Below are 14664 nucleotides of genomic sequence, written 5' to 3' on the forward strand. Positions count from 1 at the left end.
TCATTAATTTTTTTTACCAATTTAAATATACAATTTAAAAAAATATTTATGACGATTTTTTAAAAATATATTTACACATAATTTGTAAGAATAATTTTCATTGTAGTAATGAAATTGAAACCCCTTTTACAATCGCATTAAATATTTATTTGCGTGTTTATGGTCCTTTTGTTCTATAGATAAAAGCCAAGAAATGAAAATTCCCTTTATCAATTCATATTAGCTGCTTTGGCAACTAATATTTTTAGCATATAAAATGGTAATATTTCAATATGTAATAATGGTAATGTAAAACATGCAATAATTACATGGTTTGAATTGAAGCATAACTTGATATCCATGTGGCCCTTAACAAAGCGATTTAAACTTCCAATTGGAGGTTAAAGCTGTCTTATTTTCGTAGCTTTGCAAGTTTAGTTTATTGTGGGCAAATATGATGTCACAATCACACAGAAAATGTCCGCGTCATCTGACATCTAAACCACTGTTTTATACGGCGCTTTCTCGTCTTTTCTTTTTCCACATATAAATGCACAGTACATTTCAGCATTAAAATGTTCTGTTGCATCTTATTTGTAATATATGAGCATGCCCAACAGTATGCAAAGTGGCTTGTAGTTTAATTTTAAAAGTATTAAATGTAAAATTATAATTATCTAGCAAATTGGATATAATATTTAATAACTTAGATTGCTTTGTTTATAGATTACACACAGAAAACAAGAAAGTAAAACTTTATTACGATACTACCAAATGAAGGAAATAAACAGAATCTCAATTCTTTAGATTTCAACAATGGGAAGAAAAACAAATTGCTATTATTTTAATTACTATCTTCAGTACATCAGAAAATAGCTGTTTACACTGGTGTTATTTCTAAATCTAAACTAAAGACCAAATCTTATATATTTCGCTTATACAATCAAAACTAGCTATTGCCTAAATATAAGGCTCTTTTCTTTTCTTTTTTTTGAATATTAGAATTAACATTGAAATAAAAAATATTTTTAATAAATTATTTTTTAGTTGTAGAAATTAAATTTTTGTCAGAAAAGATATTGAAATACATTTGTAAGTCAACGTAATGTCCCTCATTCAATGTAAACCTCATTCCTCTAGAAAATTAAAATTCTCCAATAGAATGTAGATTTTTTCTTTTTCAATTTACTCCCAGTATCTTGCGATTCCTAAGAGTTGCAAAGCATTTTTCTTACTATAACATGATTAAATAACAAATGCCTCATTATTAAATTGCCTAGATTTCAAGAATAGCATATGTTTTTCAGGTAAGCAAAGCTATCTTGTTTCATATAAGCTTATTAATATTTTGACATATTAAGTTGCAATATTCTTATTATATTAGTGGCACGTTCAACTTTGTTGATTTATTTACTTTTGGATCAATCATATTAGTAATTCATCTCCTTTATTTGAGTCTCTGTATTTAAAGATGCCGAATTAATCATTTCGTTATATTTGTTTTTAAATGTTAATTCAATAATGTTCGTACATTGGCATATTATCGACATATCGCGACATACATGATAAAAAAAAGTCCTATAGCACGTTATATCTACATATATCAAATATTGGGTTGGCAACTAAGTAATTGCGGATTTTTTTTTAGAAAATCAAAGACAATTTTTTCATGAAAGTAAATAACTTTATTCTGTAATGTATTGCCCATTTTGATCAATGACCTTTTGCCATATTTCAGGCAGCATTATAATCCCACGTTCATAAAACTTCTGGTTTTTATTAGCAAAAACCGAATCAGGTACGATTTGACATCATCATCATTATTGAAATTTTTACCATTCAAGGAGTTTTGTAAAGATCGAAACAAAAAGTAATGAGATGGTGCAAGATCAGGACTATATGGTGGATGTGGCAAAACATCCCAAGCAAGCTCCAATAATTTTTGCCGAGTGACCAAAGATGTGTGTGGCCTTGCATTGTCATGATGGAATACAACACCTTGTCAATTCGGGCCGCTTTTCTTCAACTGCATTGTTTAATTTCGTTAGTTGTTCAATGTAGACATCAGAATTGATCGTTCGGTTGGGTGGTAAGAGTTCAAAGTAGACAATTCCTTTGTAATCCCACCAAACTGATTACAAAACCTTCTTTTGATGAATATCAGCTTTTGATGTTGTTTGAGTTGGTTCACCTGGCCTGCTCCACGATCTTTTCCGCTTGATATTGTTGTAAACAACCCATTTTTCATCGCCAGTTATCAGTCGTTTTAAAAATGGATCATTTTCATTACGTTTCTTTAGAAAATCGCAGCTGTTAATGCGTTGCGTTAAATGCGTTTCTTTCAGTTCGTGAGGAACCCATGAATCGAGTTTTTGAACATAGCCAAGTTGTTTTATGTGATTTTCAATGCATGTATGTGATACATGAAGCTTCTCTGCAATCTCACGTGTTGTACTGTGACGATCCGAATCGATTATTGCTTTGATTAGGTCGTCATCAATTTCAACTGGACGACCAGAGCGTTTTTCATCTTTGAGTGAAAAATCACCAGAACGAAATTTGGCAAACCAATTTTGACACTGCCGTTCTTTTAAGGCTTCATCACCATAAACAGCACATAACTTTTTATGAGATTGCGATGCGTTTTTCCCTTTGCGGAAATAAAAAAGCAAAATATGACGAAAATGTTCCTTTTGATTTTCCATTTTTCAACGAACGCCAAACGAAAACTACGCAACCGATCAAAAAACTTTTTTTTTTCTGATTGACAGCTGAATTGCCAACTATCAAATAACAAAATGTGTTTTACATTTGTACTACGTCTGCAAACCTAAAAATTCCAACTGAAGCCATCTATGAGTGAAATCCGCAATTACTTAGTTGCCAACCCAATATATATAAGTATATATCACGCATACATACATATGTGTATAAATTTGATAATATGTATATATCACGTTATATATATACATTCTATCAAATTTAGCTAGTAGCTAATCACTAAGAATTATTTTTTCAAAATTTTATCAATTTTTTTTTCCGAAACATACAAATGCATAGAAAATTTCTACACTATTTTAAAATTAATAAAATAAGCTTCTTCATGCTAAAATGTTCACTTATTTCCTGATCGAATTCCCACTTTTTATTTAATCACTTTTAACACGCACTCTGGAAAACTGATGAATTCAGCAGGTTCTCGCGCTCTGAATGAAGGTATAAAAATCTTTAATGTTTACCACATTCTTTTAAAGATATCTAAATTTCCCTGTCCTAACTCCTACCAAAATCTCATAGTAAAACCAGTGAAAGGAAAATTTTGGTCTCTTTTGCTCTTGTATCGCGATGTAAATGGACGTCAGTTTCATCATAGCTTTTTGTAGATAATATGCCTCCTGCATGAAATAAAATTTCAAAAGTTTTTTTTTATTCGGCCAGATAACTGCTAAAATATGTTTATATATTTCAAAACCTAAAACTGAATTTTGAAACAGAGTTTCAAATTTTTATTCTCTAAAATACACTTTTTTCCCTTTCGATTTCATAAAATGGAGATTTAATAGAAATATAGAATCGTTTTTTAAATAATCTAGATCCATTTAATAAAAATTAAATAAATCTCAATTTTGAAAAAAAAATCAATCCCATCCTGTATTCAAAAATATTTCCTGATCAAAACTATCAAACCTTAAAAAAAAATCACAAGTAAAATTTTTCCAGTTATTCGAAATAGGCTGCTGTCAGTCATTTACATTTATGAATAAAAATGTTTTCTGCCAGATCCAAGACAGAGCACTTTTATCTAGGACTAGTTTAGAATTAATCAATTCTTTAAAACGGTAAAGGTGAGAGAAAAAAAATTTTAATGTAAAAAAGAAGAAAAATCTTTTATTTCTGCGCATGTAGTATATTGAAACTACTTCTTTGCTAGTACATAAACACAGAAACAATTACAAATAGATGATTGAGATTCGGACTTAGCTTTGCAATTAATTGGAGTTGTAAATCTGATAAATTTTGGACCAATCTGCCAAAAGGCCGATTCTTTGTTGACTCATCCAAGCACCAAGTTGAAGTGCAGCAAGCTTGTGAACAGTAAATGAAATTTGGTATCAGCTTATCTTCTCCAAGCGCATATAAGCTTGCTTGATTGTGAAACATACACTGCTCATCAGAAATAAAAAATATAGACAGAAATGAAATTCAATTGTTATTTACTGAAAAATAAAATCAACTTTACAAAGTGTCTTTTAACACTTTAATTGCATTTTTGAATAAAGGAAAAACAAGAATAATTGATAAATAAATGAAATTTACCAAGTTTATTTGGTAGTTAATTTTAATCCATAAATAAGATAGATTTTCTTAAGTATGTTTACAATTATTTGATCTGAAATGACAAATATAGCTGGTCATCAACTTTCTTGAGCAAATTGACAGTGATGAGTTGCATTCAACAGAAGATGAATGTTGATTTTTTATGAAAAAGTCCCCATAATTTCCTATATCAAAATCGTCTCTTAAAATTAGGAAAATTAAATTGTTATCCCAACTAAAAGTAAATTGCAATTCAAGCTGTTAAGAAATATAATAATTGTTTTATTGGGAAAACAAAGATTGGACTTAATTTAAATAGTGAAAAATCTCCTTACTCTGATTTTGATACCTGCTATATGTACAAGAAGGTTTTAAGTTAATGAAATATGCAATTTTAAGGAAAAATAAATGTTTTTCACTAAGATAAAAAATAACCTGCATATTCAAATACTTTATTATTCATAATTATTTTTTGTTGGAAATAAATTACTGATATAATTCATTATTTGGAAAAAATGTCCTATTGCACTAATCTTAATGAAACTTTATCTGAGAAAAAAAGTATGAAAGATGGTATTTAAATGATTATATGCTATTAATCACACATTTTATATACATATTTTAAATAAATTGAATGCTAAAAATTCATAAGAAAGTATATAATTTTTATTCATTTTTCTATAAATGCTCCAATTTTATGTGTTTTTAACCCTTTATTTACAGATGGTACTTTAAAGTACTGTTTAAATCAGGCTGATATCTTTGTAATACAACTATTTTTCAAACAATATTTAAAAGAACTGGAAGAGCATATTTCCAATGGAAAGTGGTAAATATCAACTACAAGCAACATTAAAAATCTTTAATTATTAAAATTAAAAATGATTTTTTTTCCTTCCCTGGGTTTATTCTGTATTGAAACTTAACTACTGGTTCAAAAATAAATTTGGAGAATTGATGGTAAAATAATTTAGTAAATAAAGGGCAAAACAAAACCATTGGAAAAGCATGCACGATTAACCCATCAGTCTTTCTGATGTCAATTCTTTCTCTTTTATTTAGAAATTCTAGGAATTTATAAAAAGTTTATACCAGTTACTGCCTATAATTCATGAGGTTGATAGAAGAAAATTAGAACATCAGAAATCAATGCATTTCATTTTTTTTATAGAAGAATTAGGGTCAAATTAAACTCTGTGTGTGCTAGCATTTCATATTCTTTTAACGTTATCGCTATGACAGCATACATATTTACATAAGCAGCAGAGATCTTACAAGTAAGCGTTCCAACTGATAGTGAAAATGATGGTAGTTCAGATTTGCCAGATAGTGATGAAATTTTGGAAAGTGATCCTGATATACAATTGGAACAAATCACAGATTCTGAATAAAAGAAAATCTGATCAGAAGTATATTCTAGGTTGAGAAAAAAAGTGGCAAATACTTATATAAAATACATTCTCCATTAATATGAATAAATTGTCAAAAAATGTTTGTTAAAAATTAATTTTATTCTGAATCAGGAATGATAGAGTTTTTTTAATGTGTATATAAAAATAAAAGACAAAAGTTATGATTTTTTTTTACTGTATGTTTAAGCATTTTTTTCTAAAAAATTTCAAATACAAACTATGCATTAAATATAGATTTTCTTACTCTTTCAATATTTTTATAGAGGAAAAAAAAAACTATTTACTTTAAAATAATAAGTTTAAAAAAAAATGGAATGGGAGAAAAGGAAATGAATACAGAAAAGATAAAGAAAAAAAACGGGCTAAGAACAATTTTTTTTTAAATTAAAAATTACATTTGTGTCTTAAATATAATAGATTTGCATGAAAAAGAATTTGTACATTCTGACCATATTTTACTTTTACACAAATAGTCAATAAGATAAGGAATAAGTGCCTGACATTTGAGGTCAAAATGGCCATGTATGTGTGTTAATGTTTTTAAAAAAATGAGTACATGTACAGAAGGGTTAATAAATTAAGCAAATAAAAACAATTTATTAAAATGTTTTCATCACTGGAATTACATATGCTAAATTTAAGGCTCATTTAAATGCTTTTCATTCCAACTTCATTTTCTATCTAGATAAGCTTATGACAGAAAATTCTTTTTATATAATAGTCAAAATTCATGAATGATACACTATGAAAATTCAAACTACTGAATAGGTATATTTCAAATTTTGTTCTGCCAGAAACATAAGGAAGGCAACAGTTAAAATTTCATAACAATTCATTAAATACTATTTTTATATTGAAGAGAAAAAACAGTTTTATCAATTTTGCCATTCGTATTATATGAAAACATCAGACATTTTAAATCCTTGTACTTCCCTTCCAACTGTTACTTGCAATATTTAATTAAATTAATATCATTCTTTAAAATTTATTCGTATTTTATAGGTAAAAATAGCTTTCAGCAGTTTTTAAAAAGCATCTTTTCTAGAAGTTACAAGACTTAAAAAATAGTTTGTTTTCATTTAATATTTTTAAAAAGTTAAAAGCATTTAAAAATAGTCTGTCCATGTTATTCATTAGATGAATATATAAACAAAATATTTAAATTAAGAGTTTAAGGAATTCCACTAACTATTTGTTTTTTAACAACAATAAATCAATTTAAAAATAAAACAGAGTATAAATATGCTATGTTATAATTGGCAGCTTGTGCATTGCAGAAGTGGGATAACCTATATTAAATTGTGCATTGAGGCCTTTCAACACAACTTTAATTTTGCTTCATTGACTATTAAAAAAATTGTTCAGAATTTAAAAAAATAACTAGATTTTTGACAATACTGGTAAAATTAACAAATAAACTGTTAATAATTATTTATTTAAAATTAAAAAATGAATATACTTATTCAACTGTATATAAGCAAATTAAAAATCATTTAAGTATAAGATTAAAATAAAGACATACAAAATTATTTCTATAATTATCAATAAAAAAAATTTAGTACAATATTTTTATTAGTTTTTTTTCATTATCTTTTATTTTTCTGTATTTATATTCAAGTTACAATTTCTAAATTTTTTTTGTCCTGGAAAGTAAGGAGAAGCAGTAAAAAAAACAGTACATTCTTTCTTTTACAGTAGTAGATTGATTATAAGCATGTATACCCAACATAAGAAAGTGACAGTGTTACACATCAAAATACTCTTTCAGAAATTTTCTTTCTTTATGAAAAAAAAACATATCATTGTTCCTTTTAAAGAAATAGAGAAGCGGTTGATGGGTTTAGCTATCGTACATAAATCAGTGATTTTATTTGTGCACTAGATAAACAGTGTTGCAGTCCCAAGCATAAGCTGCCCCGAAATGTTATTAATCATTTATATATATATAGTTTATAGCTAATTGATTTTCCAAGTTCTGAGTATTTAATTAAAAGCCAATTGTAAAAAGAATTATAGTAATTCAAAGTTAATTTTGAACAACAAAATAATAAAAAAAAAGGATCGTAGCAACTTTCTGCCTACGTAACTAATGGATAATATGGGCAACTCAAAACTATAACCATTATTCAAAATAGTATAAAAATATCTTTGAAATAAAAAGCATAATTAATTCCATTAAAAATTTATATAGTTAATAATAAAAGCTAGGCACACTGATTAAAATATTAGATTATTTTATACTTTTTATTTTAGAAAAAGAGTACCTTATTGATACAGCAGATTACTTCACTTAATATAAAAAGTGCAATATATTTACTAAATAAATAAATTCATTATTAATTAAATAATTTTATTTAAATACATGTTGTTGATGCTCTCACAGTTAAATTTCATCTTACTATAAATATTTTTAAAAAGTCTGATTTTACAGAAATCACCATGCTATTACATTTAAAAACATATTTTTGTGATATTTGATTTAAACTCCTCTTTCCTTATAAAAACTTTAAAAACCAACAACATATAAAAAAGAAAAGAAAAAAAGAGAGAGAGAGAGAGAGAAAAACTTTAACAGATATCAAAATATTTATTTCTTATGTTTTCTTTTCTTTTTGGGAGGCATGTCTTCAACTACAACTACAGATTCCTTCTTTGATTCTGTCTTCATTTGTAAAAGAGGTGTGCCTTCCGAACAAATGTTTTCTTCCCATCTTTTTACTTGATCATTATCAGCAATAGAAAATGTTACAAGTCTTCTCTTTTCTGATATGAGAAGACTATTTTCTTCTATTTTCACCAAAACAGTTTTCAACTGTTGATTATACTTTGATACTTTACATTGCTTTATAAAATTTTTTATTTGCAAAACAGCAGGTAAAGCCAATTCTGGAAATCCAATAGAACTAGCATAAATCTTTAAATAATCAATTAGTAGACAGCATACTTCACTAATGCAAGAATCTTTGAAACCCGCCTCTAAAAGTTGAGACTTGGTTACCTTCAGTGCACATGAAAATTCAACTGGTTTCACACTGAAATTTGATTTTTTGTTGAAATCAACTATTTTCAAAACATCCAAAATAAATGGCAAAACTGGGATAAATATACCAGTGGTTTTTGATATGTGCATCAAAGCTTTCACCAGATGAAATCTTAATGGAATATATTTTGCAGTAGGAATCAAATTGATGGCTCCAATAGTTGTCTGAACCAATGGATAAATTAATGATTTCAAAGGTTCATGATCAACAAGTCTGCACAACAAATGTGACCATAGCAATATGCAATGTGTATATTGCCAGTTGTATACAGTTTGAAATGCCTCTTTCTTTTTTGTTGTAATTGCATTACGCAAATGTATACTCATCTGACGTATATAAATGAAGCCATGCTCATAAGCCATTTCTGGATTCAATGCATACACTTCTGTCAAAGACCTTTTCATAAAATTTATCATTGGCCATGTTGTTGGAGAAGTAAACTTGGTATTTTTAATGTAAGCAAAATACATTTCTTTCAGGACCTGTCCTAGATACTCCTTTGGAAGTGATTTGGTAGAACGAACAATAATCATTAGAGACAAAACACGAACAGTTTCTTCTTCACTGGACCATAAGGTAACCATTTTCTTTAAAAGATGACGTGATAATTTTATGAATACATTGTAGAAAGGGATCAAATGAACTGTGTGCTTAAGCAGGAGAACTAACACAGATGATTCTTTCATTAGTGATATCATTTTCAGCATATCAATCAAATAAGATTTTACAGACATTTGAGCTTTCTTCCATACTTTAGATTTGGTGGGATCTATTTTTTTCTTTCCTGGCGCTGCAGATATGTGCATTACTTTATACAAAGCAGGTACTAATTCAATAAGGCAAAGTTTAATAACATCATTAAAAAACTCACTATTGGACATATCAATCTTCTTGTCAGATCCATCAGCTTGGTTAACAGCACTTTTAAAAGCTTGTATCAGCGCTTTGCACAGCTTAAATGTTGGTGCTTCCCCAATATTTTCTTTAATAAATGCTAGTTTTTGAGCTGAAATCTTGATATCTGGTTCATCTTCAACTTCTTCTTCATCATCATTAGCAGCTTCCTGCTCATCATCTTCGCTCTCTGAATCTTTAAATTCCAAAAGTTCCTTATCATTTTCTTTTAGAAATTCGTAAAAATCGGGATCTTTAAATTTCAGTTTCTTTAAAGTAGCTGCGTGAGTGGAAGCTTCTTCTACCTCCGAATCGCTCGACATGATTTCTAACTTCAGAAAAACCTTTGCAAATACACGTGGTTTGCTAACACCGTTTACTGTTTATTTTGATTCCTTCATTTCACTTCTTAAATTCTTTAGCTGAAGCAAATTGGCAAGCTTTGAAACATACTAGAGCAGATAGCTTCTATATCAAGCAGTTTCGTTTCGTTTGCTTAAAAAAATTTTTAAAAATAATCAAATAAAAGTTTTTTTTTAATTTACGTAGAATCGAAATCAAAGGACGAGCGAAAATTCCAACTCCAAAGCTTATATTGTAAAAAAAGGAATGGAGGAAGTTTTAAAATGAGTCATTTTTCATCTCGCCGCTTATAAGTAAATTAAATATTTTGTTTCTGTTCTCAAACATCTTGACAAATCTGTTTCATTGAAGAACCATACACATACACCAGCACAAAGTTTCTATTTGTACATGGCGTTATTCGGGATTAAAATCTTTCCATGGCTAGTATTCTTAATGTAAAATTTTCTTTTGTTTAAATATTACAATCCACGAAATCTTTTCACCGTCAGAAATATATATATATATATATAAAATGACAATATCAATTGAATCAGAGGAGTTTTAAAAATTATTGATTGCTATTTTTTGGCATAAATATGTTATATAAGTACATAAATTAGATATTATTTAATATATTTAATATCAAATTTTGTTCGCAACAAATAACGGAGTAAGAAAGGTTTTAATGAAAGTTTTGAGACAATAATTAATAAGATAATTATTAACAATACTTCTTCATTAATTAAATAGTTAATAAATAATTTAATACAAACTTCTCTTCATATGCTCGTGATGCTATAGGCATACTTTTTCTCATAGTCTGAAATCACTGCCGTTATGGAATGTTTCTTTATTTTTCGAGTACGGCTTTGGAAAAAGTTCACACGGGTCAACACTCCACAGAATATCCAATCTTCTTTTCGTGTAAGCATTTCGAATTCCGTAATGTAAATAAGAAAAACAAGTATGCATTTTTGACACCTATTTTTCGTCTGATTGAAACCAAGATTTGATGCAGATATACAATTTTACATAGTAATATGATTAGTAACGCAAATTTTGTTTATCTAAATAGTTGCTCTTTTAAATTATAGTTTTTTTCAGATATTCGAATATGTATATAAACAGACAGTTCACCCATTGATTTATATGGCTCAAAATGTTATACGAATCTACAAATAATAAAGCAATGTACCAAATTTCATCTACCTAACTCCCCCTCGTCTTTTTTTTTTTTTTTTTTTAAGAAATTTTTTTCACTTGTACTCAAGATGACAAATAACAAATTTCTTCTAAATGATTTTTTTAAAAATATTTGATTGAAAAACAGAAATTTTATGTACACACAAATATAAATTGTTTAACTCAAAGCATCTTTGAGTTACCATGTTTCACAAACACACAGAGCGAGCGACTGATAAACATAACGTTTTTTGAATTGATAGAGATTTGAAACATGGAAATTCTTCAAATCCCGAGTTTAATTTTTTGAAAATAACAATACTTTCATTATTTTCTAGTATACGAATTACAGAGTATACTAGTATACGAAGTGCCAAAAAATCGAGCTCGATATTTTTATTAATCTCCGCTTTTTAGACCTCCTGAAGTTCGAAAAACACATTTTTGCGTGTATCTATCGTGTATCTTGCGTGTATCTATCTGTGACAGCGACAACTCAAAAATGTTTTAAGCTAGACGGATGAAATTTGCTATATGGTCTTCATACCAAATTTGTAGATTTCTTTCAAATTTTGAAAAGAAATTCTTCATTCAAAGAAAATTTATCTGCATGGCTGTTTGGATATAATTTAATAGGATAACTACAAAATGAAGAGAGGTAGATGAATAAAATTTAGTTCACAGATTTAAAATACAAAATGTAGACTTTTATCAAATTTTGAGCCAAATATGGTTGAAATTATAAATTTTGAGCCAAATATTAACATTATTCAATACATAACATTATTCAAATTACATATTGTTTCAGAAATTTTAAGAACTCTCGCAATATTATGCCACTTACATGAACAACAATCTATTCCTTGAAAAAAGGAATTCAGAACTTCTTATCTAATTTCTTTATAAAAATTTTCATTCCTTGGATTTCATGTGCATTAAGCATTCAGGAGAGATATAGATAAAAAAGGCATCTTTATACAAGAAATACTAAACGCTGTTGAAGAATTACGTATAGTTTTTAATATATTTAATATCTTTTTTAAATTTTGTTTTTACTGGTTGCTCCTACAGGTAAGAAAAGTTTTTACAGAATCATTTTTAATAAGAAAATTTTGATACTCATTCTCACGTCGGAAATAAATTATAAAATAAAGCATCTAATAATATTAAATAAATGGAAATTTAATTAAAATTGCTATTTATTTCACAATTTTATAAAATCTGTTTCGGAGAGAATTTTTGCGTTCTTTAGTGGTCCCTTCTGAGTTTAAGAATCACTAAGACAATTTATTGCTTTTTCAAAAGTTGAATTTTTTAAATTATTATTTTAAGAATTTTTATTAGAAGCTAACAATACTTTTGCCTTTTCAAATTATTTGCTCGGGTTTTTTTTATTAAATATGTAAGAAATTGGTTTTAAACAGTTTTATTTTAACATGATAATATTTATAGACTAATATTTCAAATGAAAATTGCGTGATCTAAAATGCATGATTAAAAAAAAAAAGTTCGAAACTCTTTAAAGACATGCCACTGAAAATAAAGCTGTGCAATATGGTATATCATTATTTTGTGGTCAGTAAATTGTCCCCAGATTTTTTTTTCAAAATTTACTTGGATTTTTAATTTATTAAAAATTAGTTTTCTCAGTTACTTCATCTGTACTTTAATTTTTTTTTCTCACTTTAAAGTTCTGCTGAATAATTGCAAATAATTGTATAAAAATCATTTTTTCATTTTACTTTAAAATTACAAAAATTAATTTTTAAACGATATTCATTTTATTTTCGTGGATTTTTTTCTTTAATTCTAAAATGATTTTAAATTATTTTGTAACGATATTTCCCCTTTATACATAAAACAAAACAGCAGGATTGTGAATAATCAGTACGAATGTTCTAAGAGCTTCGTTGCGATTAAGCAACAACAACAGCAACAAAAATGCTTTTAATATGGCATTCTTTTTGAAAATTGTATGATGTAAAAATCATTACGCTTAGAATACAACTGCTCATGCAATTAAAGCTAGCGAATTAAGACAAACAAGTCAAGCCAAAAATCATTATCTTACCTTGATATTCAGCCTATCATTCGAATGCTATTTTTTAAAGAATGATTTGTTCAGATTCTCTTGCTAATTATTATCTGATATTACAATATTTCCTTCAATTGAAAAAAGGTTTTTGCTAATAAACAACTGATAGGAAGCAATTCTTTCGCTTATATTTTTCGAAAAGAAATATATATTTTGATGTTCAAGAACATTTTAAAAGTATGGATTAATATATTTAAAATCGGAACAAATTGAAAAAAAGTCAAGAAAAAAAATCAAAATCAAAATGTTATTTATTAAAGAAAAAAATGCAAAAATTTGCATTTTATTAGAAAAAAAATTCTTTTAAATGTATCCAAATGAGAAGCGAAATATAATACTTATATTTAAAATAAAATTCTTACATTTCAATGAAGCATTAAAAAGTTATTTAATTGCTCGTTCCATTTGTAAATTGGATAGTAAATACTGATTTGTATCTTAAAAAATTCCAAAATATACGTTACAGCGTCTCTCTCTTTGGCTGAATGTAAATTTCTATGCAAAATCCTTTAAAGGCATTTATCTGATGAAACAAGACTGTTATAAAATTCAACTAAACATTTGATGTAGATAAACTTTTTAAATGTGGATCATTTTTAACACAACAAAGAAGTCGAAGAGTTGAAATTTTTATCTAAAAAGAAAATTATCTATTAAAATATTAATGGTTTTCTATTTTGCAGTAAAGAAAAATTAAAAACAAGAAGAGATTAAAAGAGTGTAAATATTTTACATTATAATATGATATAATGTCATAAAATATCTACTCTGGAAATGCTATGCTTTTCAGTTCTTTTAGTTCAGCAAATAGCGCAACTAATGCAGAAATAGTAATTTTATATTAGATTTTTTTTTATCAAAATAGAATAAACGAAGAAGAATTCAAATTTTTCATGACTGTTCAATATCAGTTTTGCGGTTACATGATGGATAAAGTATTTTGCTAAGCCAGTTGAAGATACTGATACATTCTAAATTAGAATCACAGATTCAATGCTTAATCCGACAGTCGGAATGTTGGAAAATACTTAGCGAGAATTGGAATATTACTCTGACATTCTTCAAGGATGCTCATATAGAAATTTGCTGATTTAAATGGTTTTATTAAAAGCTTTATAAATGGCCTTACAATATATCGAAATAATCGTATGCCAAATTACAATAGTCTTTTTTTTTTTTTTTTTTTACAATTAGAGAAAGATTTTTGTAACCACCCTGTACTTGTAAATATTTGGGATAAAATGAAAAAAAAAAAGAATTAATCAACATATTAATCCTTTACCCTTAATTACTCTTTAATCACATTTCTGTTATTTAAGCTTTTGGAATATTGTAATAAAGAATTGAATCGGTAAGAACATCACAAGTCCAAATTCAGGGTTTTTTTAATGAATTGGCC

At 27.2% G+C, this 14664-nt stretch overlaps 1 protein-coding gene across 1 annotated transcript; it reads right to left on the bottom strand.

Moving 5' to 3' along the window:
- Positions 1 to 7938: 7938 nt before the first annotated feature.
- Positions 7939 to 10018, bottom strand: LOC129962758 (nucleolar complex protein 2 homolog). Its single transcript, XM_056076751.1, has one exon. The coding sequence runs from the start codon at positions 9964 to 9966 to the stop codon at positions 8296 to 8298; it is 1671 nt and encodes a 556-aa protein (XP_055932726.1). The 5' UTR covers positions 9967 to 10018; the 3' UTR covers positions 7939 to 8295.
- Positions 10019 to 14664: the final 4646 nt, after the last annotated feature.

This window comes from Argiope bruennichi, chromosome 3, assembly GCF_947563725.1.
Source record: "Argiope bruennichi chromosome 3, qqArgBrue1.1, whole genome shotgun sequence".
Lineage (NCBI taxonomy): Eukaryota > Metazoa > Arthropoda > Arachnida > Araneae > Araneidae > Argiope > Argiope bruennichi.